This window comes from Budorcas taxicolor, chromosome 16, assembly GCF_023091745.1.
Source record: "Budorcas taxicolor isolate Tak-1 chromosome 16, Takin1.1, whole genome shotgun sequence".
Lineage (NCBI taxonomy): Eukaryota > Metazoa > Chordata > Mammalia > Artiodactyla > Bovidae > Budorcas > Budorcas taxicolor.
In genome coordinates, this window is record NC_068925.1 from 72356923 (window position 1) to 72380587 (window position 23665).

The following is a 23665-nucleotide window of genomic DNA, read 5'->3' on the forward strand; positions in this document are numbered from 1 at the left end:
TATTAAACTTTTGAAATTCAAAATAAAGAACCTGGTTATATATCCTTGAATTCCTCTTCCCTGGCTTAGCAGGGAAGTGGGAGGGAGGAGCTTTGGGGATGGAAGAAGCTTCGATAATATAACAGCTCTCATTTGTGTTGTACCTATCTGCTGCAGGCATACTGATCCCAACACACTGCCCAGTAATGTTTTTAAAGGCTGACTTCACCTTACATCATTGTTTAATGACCTTTACACTTTGCAGCATGCCCTCAAACGTAGCTCAGAAATAAAAACAGGTTTTTCCTACCACTTTAAAGGATAAAGTGGGTCCCTTTATAACAAGCTGGGCATGTGTTCTTGGCATTGGATCTAATGAAGTATTTGACTTATTTCACATTCAACAAAACGCTGTGTTTGGCCTGCCTGTAACTGCCAAGCAACCTCTGAAGAGCTCATGCATAATACTGGTTCTCCCACAACTCCTAAGAATTTAATGAGTAACCGGTTAACCTGTGATGTGGCATGACCCAAACCGAAGGCAGTCAGAGAATCTCCTCTGAAGACGTGTGGGAAGCGGTGCGATGCTCAGCTGGGTCAGGACACGGCCCTTCATAGAATGAAGAAGCAGAGCTTCGCTGCACGGCCCCAAGGAGAACACAACTCAGTTGACACCCTCTCCCAGGGTCTCTTCCGAAGCACCTCTGTAAGATGGTGCCCCCACCATCTGTTTGTGGAACCGATTCTCTTTGTGAGGCTGCTGGGCCTTTGCTCTAAGAACAGTGTGAGAGGAAGTCTGGTCCCTCTAGGGACTACTGCTACTGCGAAGTCGCTTCAGTCGTGTCCAACTTTGTGCGACCCCATAGACGGCAGCCCACCAGGCTCCCCCATCCCTGGGATTCTCCAGGCAAGAACACTGGAGTGGGTTGCCATTTCCTTCTCCAATGCAGGAAAGTGAAAAGTGAAAGTGAAGTCGCTCAGTCATGTCTGACTCTTCGCGATCCCATGGACTGCAGCCCACCAGGCTCCTCCATCCATGGGACTTTCCAGGCAAGAGTACTGGAGTGGGGTGCCACTGCCTTCTCCGTCTAGGGACTAGGAATAGCAGAAAAACAGACCTAAGGGCACAGTGTGTCTGCTACAACAGGTTCTCAAAAAACACATTAAACTGGTATGTGTGACCTATACAAGAGCACAACGTGCCTGCGTGCTTAGTCATGTCCGATTCTTTGAGACCCTTTGGACTGCAGCCTGCCAGGCTCCTCTGTCCATGGGGTTTTCCAGGAAAGAATATTGGAGCAGATTGCCATTTCCTTCTCCAGGGGATCTCCCGACTGGGACTGAACCTGCATCTCCTGTGTCTCCTGCACCGCAGGCAGATTCTTTACCCCCCGAGCCACCGGGGAAGCCCTATTCCTCTCTCTCTCTGTCTCTCAGAGTCATCTCTAGACATCCATACTGGACAGCTGAGGTTTTAAAAAACGCCTCCTATTCAGGGTGTCCCAAAAAAAGTCTTGGTAAAGTTTTAAGTCATTAAGACTGGTGGGCTGAATCTGCCTTCTGCAACCCCTATGGAGGCAGCTACACATGGTTTTATCACCAATTAAAAGTGTAGCCTAGATTAAGAGGCATTTTAAAGGACTAATTAGTCAACCCTCCCAAAAGTAAATTAAGAGCCCCTGTTGAAACAGCCAAAAGGAAACTAACACAGCTTTGTAGCAACAGTGCTTGGAGTGTATTCAAATAGAAAGCCTGGGCTGGAAATACTTGTTTAGAAAAAGGACTACATCACTCCACCCTCTTTTATCAAATAATCCCAAGTCATCTTAAATGCGCAAGGTCTGATCAAGCAAGAGGTATTAAAACTTCTTTCAGCCTGAGCTAGATCATGTCCTTGGGAATAAACAAATTTTATTCAATGAACAAGTAGAAGGGATTCTTGATTACTACTATAGTTCTTTTGTGTAGACAGACTGCTTCTAGGTTAATGCAAAAGCTCAGGAAAGAACATCAGATCAGGTAAAAGGCTTTTTATTCAGAAGCAGCTCAAAGTCTGACAGGGACACAAGTAGGGATAATTGTCAGCTCATGACCTTAGCTCATGACCTTCAGCACCTATTTGAAGTTACTAGTTTTCCAAGTGGGAATGTTACGCCCACTAGGCCCTCCGCAGTTTCTGGCAGCCACATTTATCCCAATTACACTCAGTAGAGCCGTCAGGAGATGAGCAGAGACACAAAGAAGAAAATCATCTACTTTAGTTCTCTTCTTCACAGGTCACAGGCTTTCAAATCAAGAGAGACAGCATTATCGGCAGGTATTGGTCATAAATAACACCTTCCCATAGTCGAACACTCCAAAATCAAACATCAAATATAACTAGAGTTCTTAAATATTCAGTTAATGCCATGCCATACTTTGTTTCAAAAACAGCATTTCTGTGGCCTTTTATTTATCTTTCTCCTTGGATAAAACCAGGAGAATCCATGCTTAATTGACCTATGTAGTTTTTGCAGTTATAGCTTAATTTATAAGGATCAAAGGAATTATAGAGTTAAAATTAAGAATACATTTAAAAATGACAGAATATATGAATAAAGTCTACACAGTCCTTAGGGAAATGGATAAAATGAATCAAGTTTCATGAGTGGAAGGGGACTCCCTTCTAAGGACATAGTACATAGAAAATACATGGAGCTTGTTTCTATGAGGTTACAAAGGGCTAAAATAGAAAACAATGGTTCAGTTCAAACTTATTGATACATAACTGTTAAGATAAGAGATAGTCAAGGTATTTTGCACATTATTAACTGAGAGTCGCCTATATACTCTCTCTGTTAAATATCTATAGAGAAAACCCCACAACTTTCTGGCTCAGGGCTCTACTAGAGAATCACTGCTTTTTAGTACATGAAGAGAATCCAAAAGATCAAGTTAAGGCGAATATTTAGTTTTTAGGTTCTGGATTTTCAGTATAGGAACTACCTATACTTTTATAAAAATATCAATAAGGAATCAATACTTTTCTTAAAATTTGATAGCTTTTTTTTTTTTAAAGTAGCAGCCCCTAAAAAAACCAAAGACTAAATTCAAACCCCAGCTTCAGTGTATGACTACTGATTTTATAAACATCTTCCTCCAGGAAATGTCAAAAATCATAACGTGAAGTTGGGTTGGAAACGCAGTAGATTGCTTAGTAAAAATGTGAAAACCTCAGATCATACACGGCATATATATTTGGGGGGAGAAAAGGCAAAGTTGCTAGTGTTCTAGTTTCGCCAACAAGTTGACATTTACCGCTGTTTTTAAAATAAAGACAATTTTAACTTAAGAGATTGTATTTTAACACTGAATCAATATAAATGTACTTATCTAAAAATCACATTTAACCACGTACTTAAAAAATCCACAAAAACGTAGTGAAAAGGTTATATATTTTATATGAAACTGTATTAATGTGTTAGAGGCAGCAGAGACCCAGGGTCCCGTTTGGCAGTTGACCTTCACAGACGGGCCTCCTGCTGTGGCCTGCGGAGGCTTTCAGCTGTGCACAGGTCTCAGAGCAGGAAGAGACAAGGCTTGTTTTTTTTTTTCGCCTCTACAAACTGGGATGTCACTATTGTACAGAAGACGTGTCATTTAAAAGACTACTCACTCAAAATGTTACAGAGTGGCAAACTTCATGAAATTTAAACAAAGTGTTCACTCTGAGGAAGCTGCACATACACTATGGTAGCAGAACCAGACTAGGTAAAACTTTTCCAAACGATTGTCACTAAAAATGAAACAATGGTAGGTAGCTTTCTTAAAACCAGAATTAGTCCCTCTCGAATTTTTTATCTTGTTTTAATGAGCCAAGCTTCAGTTAACTCACTCAGATGAGAATCTATAATTCTGTTGACTGTTCTGGACTACAGAAGTCATCTTGGGACTTTCTATGGAAATATGTACAGATTTTCCGCATGGAGCTGGGAGTAATGGTGACCTAGAAGAAGAAAGTTCAGATTTTAGAGATTTTCTACGATAAAGTTCAGCTATTACCTCAGCAGGTTATCATTATGGGTATTTTAAGTTAGGATGCCTGGAAATTTGCTTATGTAGCCAGATTTCAGTCTCAATTACTTGATGGCAATGTCTCTTTTGGTTGATTTGTACCAAACATAGAAAAATTGAAGGCAGCATGCGTGAAAGGAAAAGATTTTTCATGTGAATGGAAAATATGTACCAGTTAAGCCTCGTAATAGGAACCAAAGAGGTTACAATTACCATCCTCTTTGAAATAAATGAGTAAATAAGCCTTCCAAATTTACAAACGAGATGGGTATTTCAAATGGCAGATACTACCCTTTTCAGAAGTCTTTATTAACCTGTACATAAAGACAAAAAATGTTTTAAAGAAACTTTAGCTTCAAAAGATTGAAATTATAAAGCCAGAAATATCTTAGATAAGAAGACTATTTTTTAAAATGCCCTTAAGATGTACACATTCATGAAAATAATTTTTTATTGAAATTGTTTTCCTGCTAACACATAACTCAGACCAGCTCCCTTGAAAAAAACAGGAATTTTGGCTAGGGGCAAAGATTACCTACAGTGCGAATTTTGAGAGAAGACTCCTTACAGCCTTTTTTCCCCCTTTATACTCTATGGCAAGGCCTTGGAGTTTGTGTTTGAAGTAATCTTTAAAATATTTCTAGTTTATCTTTCCTAAAATTAGGGGATAGGCTTATTGACAGTAGGAAGGGGTTATGAACATTTGTTAAATTAGTACTGGCCTAAGGTTTAAGTACTGCCCTTTATAAGGGCAGATCTTACCTGGATCAGGTTTCATTCTTCCACCTTCTCCCTAACACAGAAAGAGCTACGGGAGAAACTTCCTTAAACTGCCTCCATCCTTAACTTGCAACCTGAGCGGCAGAAGCTATCTATTCTCTTTGACTGGTGCCCGCAGCTCACCCAATGCTCACAGCTACTTCTGCCTCCATCATTATGAGTCACTTGCTTTTCAAGGTTCACAAAGCTATTTCTGCCAGCAATATCTGTTTTTGAAATTATCTAAATTTAATGAAAAGATGGGTAAAATTAAGATGAATGTTTAAAAAAAGGGAGATACAGGTGAGTTGCCAAAAATACCAGTGTGAGCAAGATGATCCTCAAAGACTGGAAAAAATCATGTAACTCTAGGATTCTGCACTTAAAACTGCTTTGTAAGTATCTTAATTTTGCTTTATTTTAAATAATCATAAGCTGTAATTACAAACTGAAAATCTATTTGTGGATGTTGGCAACTTGTCCATGAATTATAGCTTTCTCTATAAAAAGGGGAGGGAAATCTATAAAAAGAGGTTGCAGGAGCTGAGGGGTGGTGAGGCAAACTTAAAAAGCAAGGGGTTGTGGGAGGGAATAATGTCAAACAAAGAAGGAAGTTATTTTTGAACTGATATCCTAGAGGATGAAGAAGGCTTTGAAGAACTGGGCAAAGGGGCTGAGGGGTGTGGACTTTGACAGAAGGGATTTTAATTGGAGTAAATAGGATTGCCAAAGAAAATACAGGACACATGCAGTTACATTTGAAATTCAAACAAATAACATTGCAGTATGAAAATTTTTAGTATAAATATGTCCCATGCAATATTTGTCCTATATTTTTATGTACTAAACCTGGTGATCCTAGGAATAAAAAGATTTACTTAAAAATAAAAAAGCATTCTGACTTCTGAGAAGGCATTTGTGCCTGCCCTGGCCAGGTTAGGAAATGCATTTTCTATCGCTGCCAACTTACCGGGCCTGGAGAGGTCTTTCCGCTCTGTCTCCTGGGATTGGGGGTCTGGGATGATGGACTTCGTGGAGATGAATTCTCCGCCTTCCGTTTGGCTGCCATGGCCAACAACCAGTTTTTATTCTCTGGGGAGCTATTCTCTTTGCCTACCACTTCAGAGCCTTCTCCACAAGATCCCAAAGGAAGAGGTAGCGTTCCACAGCCTTCTGAAGCATAAGGACTGGCAGGAGAAGGAGGCTCGGAGACACTCATACTAGCTCCTTCAATCTTGCTTGGTTTGGTAGGACCTAGCGAGTCTTTCCCAAGATCTTCCTGGGTACCAGCAAGGCAGCACAGATCCAAATGAAGCTTTTCAACGGGGTCATCAAGTTCAGTCACACAGCTGCAACTCTTTACACACTTTTGTTTCACATTCTCCAGACAACTGGAGTCTAGCCTCCTCTTTACTCTGTTTCTAGACTCAGAGCAAGCCACTGCCTGGGATGATTTCAGGCTCACAGGTATGAGGGCTTTTCTGGGAGACGTTATCTTGGTTTCAGAAGCAGGTGGAGTGACGGGTGGTGATAAGGAAGCCGTTCGGGTCATCCAGTTTCTAATGGACATTTTGAAAGATGAGGGTGGCTTGGGAGAGACAGAGGACACAGAGCCTCTTCTGCTGATGGGAGACCGGGCCTTGGCAGGAGGGGTCTTAAGAGAGAAGGTGGGCGTATTTGAAGCGAGGGGCAGGTCCCCGGCGCAGCTCGGAGCACAGGCTGCCGACGACGGGGAGGAGGTGCACGGGCTGCTCTTTGCTCTGGGTGCTTTGGCCGGAGTGCTCTGGCTGCTGGGCACTGCCACTGAGAAACCAAAGAGGTCACAAAATCAGAGGTGAAAGCTACAGAATATCCCAGGGTTCTCATCAAAGAAAATTATACCGATAGCTAACTAAATCATCCAGGGGCTGATTTCCCAGTGTGGATCACATAAATCATTCGATTCTTCCCAGACCCTTTTTAGCATTTTTCTTCCCATTTCCTAACTGTCAGCCCCTAAGACACCCTGTTGTAAAACATATGCTTGTAAAAGTCTAGAAAATACAGGAAAAGAAAAATTTTAAAGCATCCAGGTGAACAATTTTTTATACTTATGCATATGGGACCATGATGTACAAGATACTTAGTAATCTGCTTCTTAATGTATCATGAACATTTCCCACAGTAACACAGATCTGTACCATTTTTAACAGCTACGAAGTATTCTAAGGTAACAGTAAGACATCAGGGTTGTTAAGTAGTGCTGCTCTTAGTATTTCTGTGATGCTTCTAAGCAATGCTGGGCCAGAGGCACCACACGTCAGGAGAGCACAGGTCTCCAGTCCAGCACAATCGCTTACTAGGTCACCTGGGTACAACCATTCACCTCTTCGGCCTCAGTTTCCACATCTGTTAAATGGAGATAGCTTTGAATCTCCACAAAAAGTAATCCCATCAATTACTTGTTAAGGTTATCAGGCCTCATGTGCCTTCCTCCTTAATATACAATTTATGATTTTCCACAAGCAAAGAATGGCAAAGAACGTTTCCAAAATGTGATGCAAAACCAATCACACTGTGGGGAGCACTCCGCTCCACCTGTCCTGCCCCTTGTCTCTAGGCCAGGACCAGTACTTCAGGCAAACTCTCATAAAGCTCGTGTTTCTTCCTCCTGAGGACCCAACAGACATGATGTTTTCTCACCCTCCTGAGCTTTCCAGATTTCTGAAAAAGGGTTCCAGTCTTCAAATAACAAGGAAAAGGCATTTATTTCTCAGTTACCCAGTACTACAACTCTGATGTTCAATTCCGTTAACTACTTCATTGTATTTATATGCAAACAAATACAAGTCCTAACTCTGGTCAGTTAGTTTTCCTGTACATTTTACCTTCTGCTTTTCCCTACTCAAACAGCCTATCCTTGAGACCGAGAAGTTCTACAAACTGACTTTTGTCTAAACTTTTCTCATCAACGGTATGTTTAGAGACAAAGTGATACTGCTTCTTCAACAAAGATCATCACTGGAAAGCCCCATGTCATTGTACTAAGCTATAGAAGGGGAGTTAATGATTAGGACCAGTCCATGCAGCGTTTGGTGATAGCTCTCACACTCATGTTCTAGAGCCTGAGTACTGTTACTACTTCCGGAGAAAACTCCTCACTGCAGGTCCATAGTCAATGCACAGCCCCTACAGTTATCAGTTCCATTAAATTGAGCTGAAGAGTATGTTTAGGGCAGAAGTCCTAAAATACCATGGGTCTTACAACATGCAGATTCTAAGGCAGGATTCAGGGAGAAGGAAAAGTTGGGCCAGGGACAAACCAAATATATGTTTCTGACACTTCAGTGGCAGAAATCTGAAGTGTCTACTAAAGGCCAATGGAAAATCTGACATGTGAAAAGCTGTATCCTCTTCAGGATGTTATCGTCCAATTTTCTTCTCTTTTTCTTTCCTTCCTCCTCTGAACAGCTACGGGGGGAATAAGGTAACAAGTAAAAGGTCCTCTTTTCAACCATCTCATTTCACTCATGCTGCTGTGTATTCCACTATTTTCTATGTACCTACTAGCATTCACAAAAGTATATGTATATCACACTTAAAAAAAGGCCACACACACACACATTCTGCAATTTTCTCTCCTCTGAACATCCTATCTTCTTCTCTTTACACCTCTTCATAGAAGTACACTTAGATGCAATACAATCTTTTTAACAGCTGTATATGAGTCACTACATTGACCTTTAGACTTAAAACACAGATGCCTTTAGTGCTTCATCTCCTAAGTAAGTGTAGTCGCTCAATCATGTCTGACTCTTTGCGACCCCATGGACTGTAGCCCCACCAGGCTCCTCTGTCCATGGGATTCTCCAGGCAAGAATACTGGAGTGGGTTGCCATTTCCTTCTCCAGGGGATCTTCCCGACCCAGGGATCGAACCTGGGTCTTCCACATCACGGGCAGATGCTTTACCCTCTGAGCCACCAGGGAAGCCCTCATCTCCTAAATGCATCCCCAACTCCTATGGACCCTAAGTGCTGCATGGTATCTGATGACATGGTGGCACAGACTGGGCCACTGCCCTAAAAGCTTCATGGAAGTAGGTCCCTTTGAGGAATTACAGAGTTTACTAATCACCAGTCCATTTGGAGCTTCTTTTTTTAATTTGCCATCTGGACTCAGCCTACCTTCGCAGTCTGATCACGGGCTCTGCCCGCTGAGGATCCTGTTACAGGAGACGACGCACAGCTTCCTGAACAAGCTGTGTGCACTGTCACATCTTGCTGCTCACGTGGTTTTCTCACCAAGTCTACCCCTTCTTTTCCAGGCAAAAACGCTCATGTTTCCAGGCTCTGATGACAGTGTTATTAACTCCTTTGTGAAGATTTCACAAACTTCTTTCCTCCTCTCCCACAGGAAGCAAGTTCTCAAAGCCTTTTGTTTACGTAGCTGGGTGAAATGGTTACAATATACTATAGTTTTTGTAGCTGCCTCCTGGATTAGACTAGGAGCATCCAGAGGGCAAGTGATAATGATTTACTCATTTTTAGGTCTAGTGCCACTGTAGTTCCTAGCAAGGAATTATTAAACAATGCTTGTTAAATTTCATTACTGCTGACAGGGATGAGGGTCAAGTTCCAACCATCAAAGAACAGATTCTGTAAGTACTGTGTTTGACTTACAAGTCTACAGCAAGCACTTGAAATAGAACAGCTAACATTTCCCTCTTTTTAAGATAATCATCTTTTCACTCAGTGATACCTAGACCAGAGGTTCTCAGTCTGGCTGCATATTGGACTCATTTGGAGCTTTATAATACAGGTACTTGGTCTCTACTCTAGGCCTACTGAACAATTTCTGGAGGCATACAAATTGTTTAAAAGCTCCACAAGTGCTTCTGATGCACAGACAGGATAGAGAACGCCTTGGCCTGACAGTGCTGAGATCTCTGGCTGAAACGATGAAACAATAGTAAGTAATGGAGCAGGTGCTGACTGGGAAAAGTAGGACAGAAGGGAATGGGGCTGTGTGTTGCAATTTAAAGCTTGCCAGTTAATAAGTTAAAAAGGGCCAAAAGAGAAGACAGGGAATCCAGGACAGCAGTGAAGGGTTGGGGTGGCAATTAGAAGCTCGGGCAAGCAGAGGAACATAATTTTCAAAATGGCAGTGTGATTAGCAACAGCCAATCTGTTGCTGGGAATTGGCTTAAAGGGCTGAATGGCCAGTGCACCAGCCTTTGGTCCCTGTGTCAAGTTGCTGCTCTCTTGCTCTTCAGAGTTAACTCTAGCATTACCCAGAAACAGAAATCTAGGTCTAATTCCTGGACCAGTCTTCACCTAAACTCTTGTGCTGGGTTCTAAAGGAGGCAGTACTCCAGGCATGAGCTTTAGAATCAGACTGCAAGGGTCTGAACACAGCTGTGTGACTTTAAGCAAATCTAAGTTCCTTGAGCTTCAGGTTTGGTTGTTTGGGGAATTACTAATAAATGAGATAATACAAATAGGTCTTTAGAACAACTATGCTAATTCTTAATAATGGCTAAATGTTATTAATATGGTATAAATTTGGTCAACATATATAACTTTTTTGTGACTTAGTTTCCAAAACTAAGAATAATTAATACCTAGAAATACCTAGTTAAAAGACAACATATTTTTCCTCAAAAATGTTTATAGTCATTAACACAGAGATTTCACCTCTGGGAATCTATTTTAATGGGAAATGAAGACCCTAAATTTAGAAAAAACCATTCCCCCCCACGCCCCACAAAACACTGGAAATAAAACGTTTAACTACAAGAGAAGAACTAGGTAAACTATGGAACATTTAAATGTTTTGCTAAAAAGATAACAAGGAAAGTGTTTAGAATATCATGTTTAGTGAAAAAATCTTCAAGAAATCCAAATGTATACATAGCATACTCTGTTAATAAAAAAATCTCTATGGATAAAGGGGTAAAATCTAAAATTGAGCAAAACGTTAACTAAAATTGTGTATGAGTGTTGGGGAGGCTGATGACTTTTTCCTTATATAATTCTTTTATTTTTTTCAAAATTAGGAAGCAAAATTAAAGACAAGGCAGCAGAAAGACATCCTATGTTCATGAATCAGAAGAAAATACTATTAAGATGGCAATATTCCCAAAACTGATCTATAGGTTCAATGCAATCCCTAACAGAATTCCAGCTGATTATTTCTGCAGAAATTGACAAGCTGGTCCTAAAGTTTGTACAGAAATGTGAGACCCAGAATAGTCCAAACAATCTTAAAATTTAAAAGACAACTGGAGGGCTCAGACTTTCTGATTTTTAAAACCTACTGCAAGGGACAGTCATCGAGACAATGTGGTAACAGCATAAGGACAGACTTATAGATCAATGGAATGGAATTGAGACTCCAGAAATGAACCCTGACTCTTATAGTCAATTAATTTTTGACAAGAGTGCTGAAAAAATGCAATGGGGTAAAGAATAGTCTCTTTGAAAAATAATACTGAGAATGTGGGCTATCCACATGCCAAAGAATTTGGACCCTTACCTATCTCATACTATACACAAAAATAAACGCAAAATCAACAGTAGCCCCAAAACTACAACACTCCTACAAGAAAATACAGACATAAATCTCTGTGAGTTTGGATTAGGCAATGATTTCTTAGATACAACATCAAAAGCACAAATTACAAAAGGAAAAAAACAGATAAACAGGTCTTCATCAAAATCAGAACATTTTGTGTGTCAAAGGACATCATCAAGAAAATGAAAAAACAACCTACAGAATAACAGAAAATATTTATAAATCATTATATGACAAGGGAGATATATCCAGAATATATAAAACTCAACAATAAAAACAATAGACAAATTACCCAATTAAAATATGGGCAAAGGATTTATTTGCATAGGCACTTTTCTGAAGAAAATTTACAAATCGCCAATAGGCACATGAAAAGATATTCAACATCATAAACCATCATGAAAATATCAGTACAAATCAAAACCACAGTGGGATACCACTGCACACTCAGTAAGATGGCTATAATTTAAAAAAAGAAATAACAAGTGTTGGCAAGGTTATGGAGACACTGGAACCCTTATTTTGGGTGTTGAAAATAGACTAGAATTAGATTATGTTGACTGCCCAACTCTGAATATACTGAAGAACACTGGACTGTATAAACAGGTGAATTTGTGGTATGCGAATATATCTTGACTTTTTTTTTTAAGTCTCAAGGGGGAAAAAAAAGTATAGGAAATAAAAAGAAACAACTATTTACCACATAGCTAAATTCTGAATAGAAAATACAATGATAGTAATAATAATAACTCTTGATCTAACCAAAATTATGACCCTATGTTGGGAAGCTAGGGGAATGTTGAGTGTGCAGAGGTTTGGTAATCATGGGGACATAGGAAAGAGCTAAGTGCTCATCTCACAGAGTAAGATGTCAATAGATAATGCTGAAGCAACAACAAAAAATCCCCTAAGAGATAGAAATGCACAGATATTACTTAGAGATACGGAAATAAGTATCAAAATATTAGTTAAAAGATTTGAAGTTGTCACCCTGGGAAAAGGGAACTATGGTAGGGTATCTAGAGAATGCTATTTACCTTATTTAGCCCTGTAGAGTTAGTTGACTTGTTAAAGTATCAATACTTTAAAAAAAATTTTTTTTTAAATAAAGCAGAAACCCAAACTAAACACTTCATAGAAGTAGACTTAGAGTGAAAGACTCCTCTGGAGTTTAGTCACGCTTGAGATATCTTATAAGAGACTGAACAAGTCAGTCAGTAGAAAAATGAGCATATACTCTCACCCTCAAATCCTCATTACCTCAGGCCTTGACGGCTGACAGAAGTTTGAAGCTTGAATTTCAAACTTATGACTATCTACTGATATCCCCTTTGACTGGCTCAGTGCTTAGAGTTTTGTTCTCGATTCCCTGTCACTCTCTTTAACTCTACCCGTCAGTTCAGTTACTACAAAATCCACATTCATAATCTTTTCAATATCCTGGTTTCTCATTTTCTTGACCTTCTTCTTCTACAATAAACTTGTCCTTTCACTCACTTATTCCTTGGCCTTATTACCAGAGCCTCCATTATTACTAAAATCCTCCACTATCTCAATTTCAACCACCACCTATTTTCCCAGTTCTCTTCAGCACTCCAGTGCCATCAGCTCTTCATGCCCAGGGGCCCCTCAGTTCACTGACCCTACCACTTCTACCCTCAGCCCAATTATATCCACACTTCCTTCCTCACCCAGTTTAACTCTGATAGTATATTTATCCTCAACTCCCTTGGCCCTCCACTCACTTCATCATACTTGTGGATTTAAACCACATCCCTGATTAAAACCAGCTTTTCCACCTACAGTCTGCCTGTACCTGTGCAGCAGACACACAACCATACCGACTGCTCATTTTCAGCGAAAGAGTGCTGGCCTCAGGTAGATTCTTCACTCAACAATCGTATTTCCCTGATCCATTTGCTCTTCTATTCTCTATGTGACTGTTTCAGACTTTCTTTTCTCTCCTCAAATCTCTATCACCTCTTCCTCTAATCCTTATTCTCAGTTGATGATCCTGATTCCAATGTCACCAAGAAAACGAAAACGAAAACTTCCACAAGTTCTGACCCTCCCACTTATCCATCTACCTTCACCATGCCTGTATTTCTGCCTTCTCATCACTATGGATGAACAATCCATACCCCATATATTTGAGATCATCCCCTCACTCAAGGAAATTGCTCCAGCAAATTTCCCTGCATCAGTTTTCTCCTGGACTACAGGATCTTCTAATCAGATACAAAATGCTATATTCTCACTAAAAACAAACTTCAACATTGCTTCGTCCTCTAACTACCACTTCATTTCCCTCCTTTGCTTTCTAGCAAGATTCCTTGAAAGAGCCTCCTCTCTTCCCATCCTCCTGAACAACACTAACCAGGCCACTGACACGCCACCAAAAACTGCCCTCAGCAAGGTTGCTAAATAACCCCTGTACTGCCAAATCCAAAGGTCGGTTTTTAGCCCTCATCTTACTTGGCATGCCAAACACATTCAACCAAATTCATCCCTCTTCCCTTTACTTACTTTATACAATATTCTGTTTTTTCCTTACTTCTCTGGTTGTACTTGCTGCTTCACCTCCCCCAACTTATGTTAGGATGCTCCAAGGCTCAGACCCCAGACTTATTCTCTTTTCCACATATAGCTACCTTTTACCTATATGATAATAAATCCCAAATTTACAACTCTAGCCCTGAACTGCAGAATCAAATATCTAACCGCCTCTTTGACATCTCCATTTAGATATTTAATAATCATATCAAACAACATATCCAGTTGTTCCCTCCCTCAAACTGCTCTTCCTGCAGTGATTCCTATAGAGGTTAATGGTTACTCCATCCTAGCTTCTCAAACCAAGAACTCTGATGTTATCCTTGATAACTCTCCCTCATATCCCACATCTGATCCCACAGAACCTTCTGTTGAACCCATCATGTTAATATATCTGGAATTTGAAGACTTTTAAAAATTGTATCATCTGCTACCTCTTTGGTCCAAGTCACCACCACTGTTTCCTAGGTTACTTCAGTAAGTTTTTAAATTAACTTCCAGTTTTACCCTGATCCCCTTACAATTTATTTTCAACGCAGAATTTAGAATGACCAAGAAAAGTCAGATCATATACTTCTCTATTCAAAGCCCTCCAATAGTTTTTTGTCTATCAAAATAAAAGCAAGAACCTTATTTTCCACTACTATTTCCTGTCCTCTCTTCTGCCTGCTTTAGCCACAGGGATTACAGCTACATCAGCCTCTTTGAGGAACACAAAACACGCCAGGTCTGCTCCTGCTTCAGGGGGTTTGCATTTGCTGTTTTGTCTGCCAGAAACATTCTCAAAAACACCCCCATGACTTGCTACTTCACTTCCTGTTCTCAAGCACCTCTTCCTTGAGGTTTCTGTAGGCACCCAATTTAAAATTTTAACAGCATGCTGTTATTCTCCCATTCCTTCTTTCCTTTTTCCCTAATCCACGTATTACTACCTAACAAGCAAATTTTATTTCTTTAACTTGTTTACTGACTCAAACTAATATGTAAGCTTCATTTCTGATTCTTGATTCTTTTGATTACTGCAGAATCCACAGCAAATCAGAATAGTGCTTAGCACACAGTAGATGTTCAACAAATATTTAAAGAAATAAATCTACCGGTGTATTCCAATGCCTTGTGTAGATAATAAACAGTGTTCAGAAAATATATATTAAAAAAAATGTCAGTAAGATGGTGCTTTCCTTCAAAATCATACTAAAATAAGATCAAATCTAGCTCATCATTCTGTACTGCAGAACTAAATCAACAAAAACATAAAAAACCTTAGAAAAATGCATGGGATCCTTACCAAAGTCGGCTTTCGCCTCTCTCTTCTTCTGAGAGGCCCATCCCACTATGGAGAGTTTATCTCCTCCTGATTTCTCCTCTAAATCTCTGTTCAAGCGCCAGACTTTCAGCGTATTGTCATCAGAGCAAGTAGCAATCTACAGAGAAGCAGAAAGGGAGTTAGTAACTTTCAATCAAAGATTCACAACAAAGTGGAAAGCAGACATGTCTTTAAGGGCTCATGACTAGAGAATTATTCTGTCTGATATAGAAAATGCTACCTAAAAGGTCAGATACTTTCATTGCTTTCAGAAATCATTTCAGATTTCCAAAGAAGTGGATCCTTTAGTTTCTTCTTTATAGACACTCTGTGGTTATGACTTTTGTAACCAGTGATTTCTCAGCTAACCTAAAGCTCTACTATAAAACCAGGTTCATTTCATCTTATTTTCAAGAAGTTGGGCAAATCATTATCACCTTCCGTATAACTACAAAACACACATAATTAAGACATTGCTTTTCTCTTATGTGATCGATTAGTGTTATGTCACTGACATTCAATTCACATGACTTTCTTCAGAATTCTTCAAGTTCTGGCTTATTCCAAGTAATGGGATCACTCCCAAGATCTGACTTAGCCCATGACTCTAGTATGCTGTGACAAGTAGATTGAAACCATTTCCTAAGATTCTTTTTCAGATAGGTAAAGGAGCAATCTGGGAAAACAACAAGTTCACTAGCCTGAAAGAAGTTAAAAATAACCTTTGCCCCTTTAAAAATATCTGACCGTTCCTGATCTTGGTCCCAAGCCTTTTATGGCAGAGAAAGTCCGGCTTGAAGAGCTTGTGGCAAATGGCCACTGGTACCAGAGCTGTTCCCTAGCATTTGTTTATATAATTTCTCTATTTCAGTAACTAAAGAGAGAGAAAAAAAGAACACACGTTCTCTTAAGTCTTGGCCCCCAAGAGGCTGGCAGCTTTTTCCTTTCCTTACTGGGAAGCCAAAAGAAGACACACATATTTAACCGCTCAAAGAGATGCCTGGGATTCCCAGTTGTTCTATAGTCTATTATCTAGTTGTTACTTACAGAGCAACTATTAAGTCTGAGTGTCCTAAAATTAACATTATCTTATTTAATTCTCATTATATAAAAGCCTGACACTCAAATAACCTCATCTACAAAACAAGAATAGAGTTATTTGCCCAAGGTCACCACAATTCAGTGGCAGAGCTAGAATTTATTTATTTTTCAAACTTTAAACTTTTTATCTTGTACTGGGGTATGGCCGATTAACTATGTTGTGACAGTTTCAGGTGAACAGTGAAAGGACTCAGTCATATGTATACATGTATCCATTCTCCCCCAAACTCCCTTCCCAACCAGCCTGGCACATAACAATGAACAGAGTTCCATGTGCTATACAGTAGGTCCTTGCTGGTTATCCATTTTGAATATAGCAGTTTGCACGTGACCTTCCCTAACTGCCTAACTATCCCGTTCTCTCAGCTCAGAGCTAGAATTTAAATCCAAGTTTTTTCAAAGTCTAAACCTTTTTTCTTTAAAGTGGGTATTTTATATTCCTAATTCTAGGGTAGGGACAAAATTATTTTAAAGACCCTTTTGAAAAGGTGGTTGTTAAATGAATATGGGAAAACAGCCCTGCTCCTACTTTGAGTCTTTCCTGTGCATAGAGATAAGGACAATATACAATGGATGGAGAAAAACGACGTGATTAACTGAGTAATTTGAAAAAAATTCATCTTCAAGTTCTCTGAAGATATAAAATTCCTCATTAAAAGCAGATATTTCACTGGAAATCACATGGAAACTTAGAGGGAAAATGTCACCGGGATGTAATTATTGGTGATTAAAGCAATGAGTAAAAAAAAAAGGTCTATCATGAGCTCATCACAGAAATGGCTATACAGGGATACAGAAATAAAAGCAAATCCACAGTAGTACTTGAAAGCCAGCAGGGATGTCCTGAGTAGATAAGACCATGAGAAGATTCTACAAGATAGAAAAACAGATAGGCACAATAGGCCACAAACCTTTAACACATAATAGATGAAATGGAGCTCTCCACAGAAGGAACATTTCCGGTAAATCCAAAATAACCCAGAGACCAAAGGTGGGGGGCTGGGAGAGTGAGTGGAACTGGGGCCACTATTATATGAAACCCCTATATATATGTGGAATTTATCGTTTCCGGGATTTTTGCCTTTCAGGCTTTAAAAAGTTGTTTACAGTATCACTATTAAAAAATTATTTTAAAGTGAGTATATTTTCTTCTTTTCAGAGTGTCTATAACAGTTTAGAGTTACTTCTTCCATAGTTTAGTCACAGATAGCCAAACATTTTAAGACTTCACAGTAAGCATTTTTCAGGCATGTGCGAACCCAAACTGGTCTGTGAAGAACAGTCAAGATGTTACTTTTAACACACATTAATAATATATACAAAGTCAGAAACACTAGTTTTCTTCACTTTAGACTTTCTTTTCACCTTAATTTTAAGGTGAAATTTTACTAACGTTAAAAACTTAAATGCTATGTTTAGGAAAGGAATGACTCTAGAGAACCACGAAATACACTTAGCAGGAAAAAACAGAATGTGTGATTAATGATGATATAGATCCTGGATGGCCTCTAGATCTTTAAGTGTTTATTTAAACATAAAAGTCTGTGTTGGGAAAATCTACAAATCTGTGATCTTTTAAACCAGCTACAGAGATTCACTTACAAACCTTTGTGAAGTCTGATGGACACCAGCACACAGATGTGACCTCTTGAGAATGACCCAGGAGCACGGTGGGAGGATGCCAGGGCATGGAGACCTATCACACCATCAAAAACAAACAAGTCAGCAGGGCAGTGTTAGGTCTCCAGACCGCAACTGCAAATTTATCCATACTTGTACTTTAGACAGCTGTAGAGTTGTTACCAAAAATCCCTAGACATACCTAGTTATAGCTCAGAAAGAGAGGCCCAATGGGCAATGAAAGTATTTCTGTCATTAATCTGAGAAAATAGAAGGAAAACAGCCAAAATAAGTAAATAGTATGAGGTAAGATACCAGGACAGCTCTTATTTCAAATCAGGACTACTTCGGTTCAGTTCAGTCACTCTGTCGTGTCTGACTCTTTGCGACCCTATGAATCGCAGCACACCAGGCCTCCCTGTCCATCACCAACTCCCGGAGTTCACTCAGACTCACGTCCATTGAGTCGGTGATGCCATCCAGCCATCTCATCCTCTGTCTTAGTTATACATATTTTGATTAAAATTCAAGACTGAAAGGGTGAGTTTCAGCGGCTAGGTATAACACTTCAAGTGGAACCTAGACTAAATTTTAGGTCTCTAGTCAGCTACTTCCAGGAACACTGCACGTACTAAATCCTGAAGGTACTTGAGAAATGGTAGCAGATCTCTTGGGACAAGGGGATAGTCTTTCTTCCAAAAGAACTCAACTGACTTCTAAGAAAGCCCAAAGTTATACTCCTTCATTTTGAAGGGCGAAAAGCTATATTCTACATGGCACTTTGGTATTTTTTTGGAAAAAAAATTTCTCTGAAATTTTATTTTCAGTTGATTTGCTTAAAGAAACTGAATTTTCAAGTTAAGTATTGTCACATTTTAATGTACAAAAGAAGGGTCACATTGTGCAGTACTACACAGGTGACTAAGAATGGTATTTTCCCCCTCACTGGATGCTATTAGTGATATGCGTTTGACAGCTGACTCATTCAAGAGCTGTCAATCCCTGTCAGAGGCCATGGGCATTAATCAGCACAACACAAAGAGACAGACTCACGTAGCTATTATTAGCATAAGTGTTTGAAAAAGAGAAATTATTCTCTTCTCATTTACCTGAGACTCTTAATCATTGCTCATTCGTATGAAGAAGGAGGTGGCACTCTGGGAAGAATATTTGGAACAATGACTAAGTAACTTAATGGACTCCTCAGACTGTAGTTAAGAGATTCGACATACTGATTCATAAGGTATCCAACTCAATTATTCCTACTCCTCTCCTGGGTTAAATGGCACATATGTAATGATTCAAAGAGCCAAAGAAGACAAAGAGCAGAATCTGATTTGCCCTGCTGGATTAATTAAAGTTTAACAGAAAAGGAGGCTTTTCTTCGAGCTCTAAAAGGATCTCTCTGGCTGCCTATTCCTACAATCCCACAGAACTCATTCTCTCACATGGCGGCCTATTTTAGAAAAGACTTTCAAGATAGACTCTAATGATCTCAACAGTCACAGAAATTCTCAATGGTCCCAGCCTATAAAGTTTCTCTTTACCCAAGACCCAAGGAGGATGGGTAACAGCAAATTAAAAGAGGAAATCCTATGTCCTTCTGACGCTCCCGGGTAACAACATATTATTTTATTCCATGTATTTACTTGCTTGTTGCTTCTAGCTCATCATCTCATGATACTGTCCCTTCCTCAGTTTCTTAGGCATTACATATATCGAGGAGAACCTGAGTGTCTATATGGAAGATTAAAAAATATCCAGAAAAAAAATGTCCACCAATAGAATGTATGTACATTTCTGCATTTATCTATAGGATTTAAGAGAAAAAACAAAAGCCCAGAAGAAAAGATAGACCTGTTGGAAAAATTTTTTTATAATTTGATAAATAAGGCAGGAATAAAAATAGTAACAATAAAAGTCAGCATTTATTGAATGATTGCCATGAACCAGGTATCCTACATAGCATTAAAAGTGAGGGGAGGATTTCTAAAAAGTTAAAAACATAGAATTAGTTACCATACGACCCAGCAATTCTACTCTTGGGTATACACTCCCAGGAGAATTGAAGACATATTCAAACACAACTTTTTACATGCATGTTCACAGTAGCTCTGTTCATAAAGCCAAAAAAGTGGGGACTTCCCTGGTGGCCCAGTGGTTAAGAATCCACCTTCCACTGCAAGGGACATCGGTTTCCTCCTTGGGGGGGAGCTAAGATCCCACATGCTGAAGGACAACCAAGTCCACACACCACACTGGAGAGAAATCTGTGAGATGCAACAAACAATCCCGCATGCTGCAACCAAGACCGGATGCAGTCAAATATATAAATAAATGAATAATTTTTAAAAAAAGCCAAAAAGTGGAAAAGTTTAAATGTCCATCAACTGATAAATAGACAAATAAGGTCTAAACATCCAATGGAATATTCCCTCCATAAAGAGGAATGAAGTACTGATATATATAACAAATGGATAGATTTTATGAAAGCAAAGCCAGACATAAAAGATCATGTCTATATATAATTCCATTTATAGGAAATGTTCAGAAAAGGCAGATCTACAGAGACAGAATGCAGGTTAGCGGTTGCCAGAAGTTGGGGGAAGGGAGGAATGGAGTGACTCCAAAGGTTATGGGGTTTCTTTTGGGAGTGATAAAAATGTCTGGGAATGAGATGGGATGGCTGCACAATACTGTGACTATACCAAAAAAAAAAAAAATCACTGAACTGTACACTTAAAATGACTACAATGGGTGAATTTTACAGTATTCAAATTCTACCTCACTTTAAAAGAAAAAGTGGAGGGAAGGGCATGTTGTAGGCTAGAATGAGAGCTTATGTCCAACAACTTTTTATGAAAGTCAGTAACAAGTGTTTTCACAGTTGAGGACTATCCTAGTATGGTAAAGTATATTTGGTGACTACTCCAAAGAAGATTAATTTCTTCTAATGAAAATCAGGTGACTTAAATCTTTGATTCTTCTTCAAATGTTTTTATTTATTGTCACTTCCCTATAATATTCATTATAATTATAATAAAAATATTATCATAATGACATGATTTCACTTTTGAAAACCTCCCTCTACTTTTAAATAGGAAGAGGAGACTAATTAAGCCCAAGAGACATTTACATCTATGCATTCTGGGAAAGGTCAAAACACAAAAAATTGTCTTCTCTTACAAATTTTAGTTGTTACAGAATAAAGGCTTAACTCAAGGCAGGAGAAATTCCTAAGTTAAAACTCTCAGAACAATGAAGGTACCTTTAGAAGCAACTGGCCCTAATGTACAGACCTCATAAAACATTTTGTATACTTGAACAGGCAAAAAAGATCAGCACCTTTCCTCAAAAAACCTCCTTACTCTGCCCAGTTAGAGACCAAACCTAATCTTCATTTCTGCCATGAGATCATTTACACTTCCTAAAGTGTCAGGCTCAATGTTTCGCCAGTCAGCGGTAGAATGATGGTGCCAAATCAGTTTATTTATAACCACTTCAATACTATTCAGTGGCTCTATCAGAAATGAACCAGGGAAAGGGGTAGCGGTTAGGGTAGGACAAGGAGTAGGAAATTAAATAAGAAGAAAAAATAATATTAAATCTTTTTACTCTTGGGCCTCAGTGTCAGAAAGCCTAATTAAATTACATCTCCTCTTTGCTGGGCAGTAGTTAGGACTGGAGGGCCATTCATTCTCTTCTGCCCTGAGATCTAAAACTCCATTCTTTCACCCCATTTTCTTGCGCCCATGGGATTTTTTGGCATAGGAAAACCCTTATACCTGAGAGACTTCTGACCTAATTGTCTGACTACTCAGCTTGTGTGTAACTGTTTTTAAATTACACACTACATCCCACCCCTTTTCTTACCATGGAAAAGGAAAATTGAGCCACCTCACCAGGCAAATTCAATTTTAGGAGCAGTAAGTTTGCCAGGATCTCAAATATCAGAACCTGCACACTGAGTTATGTGTGGACAGGCAGGAGAACATCATGTCTGAACCACATCACTCAGCACCAACATGTGACCCAGCCTAGAATTCAGAAAGGGTCACCCATGTGTGTGATACTCACTGACTGGATGTTTGAAAATGAGTTACTAATGAACAGCCAAGTATCTTTACTCCTTGCCTTTAAGGAGAGGAAGCATCCCTCAACCCAGATTTTCTGGAACCAAAAAAAAAAAAAGGCAATCTTTTGTACCAGAGCTAAGAGGAACTTTAGAAACTGTCAATAAAAAAAAAAAAAAAAGAAAACAAAGCCAGAAAACAAACAAAAGTATTGGCAATAAACTATACATACACACTCACACAACTATATAACTAAAAAACTGATTTTAAAATACGATCAGTGCCTAAGTTGTTTTGTGCATAATCCTTTATTATGCTTTTTGGTATGTTTGCAGTTTTATTTTTAAGAAAAAAAATTTAAAAGATACTGACCTTGGTAGGAATAAAATCCTCTAGCTAAGTTGGGAACCAAAGCAGAAAAAAGAATGTAGGTAAGATAGTGAGGGAAGGAAAAACCAAAAGATAATAAATATGCAGCACAAGACCAGATTATGAAACAGAAACACTAGTGCTAGTCACATAAAGTTTAAAGCTCAAGTAAGAAGAATTTTATAGACAGGAAGTTATGTAAAACTCTTATCATGAGAGTCTTAAGTATATATTTTATAAGAAAATTTTCATTTAAAAATACAGTAGGTGTGTGTGAAGAAAAAGAGGCAAGGTAAACAAAAAAGCATCTTGGATAGAACAATATCTCCACCTTGTGATCATCAAGTTTATTGTTACTAAAGCTTTTGAGAAGGTAGTGTTACATTTAGTCATTTTTTAGTACCTCCCCCAGGACTAGTTGACATTAAGCTGAAGAATTATGCCTCATATCTGATAGGATCTACCCTTGTCCTGCATTAAAGATATGACTTCCTAGAAGTTGGCAGGACTAAAGATGACACAATTGTCTCCTGAAAAGGGATTTAATAATATTGAACCTACAGGTCTATGAAGTTTCAGTCACTATGATTCTAAAAGCTAAAATCAATAAACTTTGATCATTTATTTCACCAATGTCTATGACATTTATGAAACTATAGGTCAATCCAGAAGATAATGATTTCTAGCCCTAGGAAAACCTTAATGCTCTTTTTCTTTGAACTCAGACATTTCTATAATTAATTATTTCCTAAGAGCCATTTCCCATTGGTTAGCAAGTGCTACTTGTATTTCAATTTTCTCTGCTTGACTTCAAATGAATAGCTTTAAACTTCTTAGCCTATAGTAGCTGCTTTAGAACCACTATTTAAAATGTAAAAACAAAAAATTGTAAATTTGTACAACAGGAACAAGTAATCTGTAAAATAAATAAATGAATATATAATGCTATTAAAGAAATACAAAACTGACAAAGCAGCCACAACTGTTTTAATAACCTGACAACTAGCCACTTAGAGGAGAGTAAAAAATACAATTACATGAATACTTTTGAATGAGTGTTTTGTGCGAGGTTCTACGGGTGACTGGGGTGTAGGATTCAAATACTGTACTCTGTTACTGTACCAAACTAATACAAAGTTTTATGAGAGTCTGAAAACCTAGGGCAGTAAGGCAGTACAGCATGTTTTTCCAGGAAGCAGGACAAAGTATTTAAGAGTCTTTTCAGTCTTCTGAATTCTCAACTTCCTCATAATCTGTAAATCTGCTGGAGGATTTGTATTTAGATTCTGAGAAGCGTA

General features: G+C 38.8%; 1 protein-coding gene across 1 annotated transcript in view; it reads right to left on the reverse strand.

Annotated features, from left to right (window-relative positions):
- Positions 1-3865: 3865 nt before the first annotated feature.
- DTL (denticleless E3 ubiquitin protein ligase homolog) overlaps positions 3866-23665 on the reverse strand; it is a 49808-nt gene continuing 30008 nt past the window's right edge. The window contains exons 12-15 of the mRNA XM_052654060.1: positions 17912-18001; positions 15187-15322; positions 5762-6594; positions 3866-3964 (exon numbers count right to left, since the gene is read on the reverse strand). Coding sequence (XP_052510020.1) covers positions 3866-3964; positions 5762-6594; positions 15187-15322; positions 17912-18001 — 1158 coding nt within the window. The remainder of the gene's footprint in view (positions 3965-5761; positions 6595-15186; positions 15323-17911; positions 18002-23665) is intronic.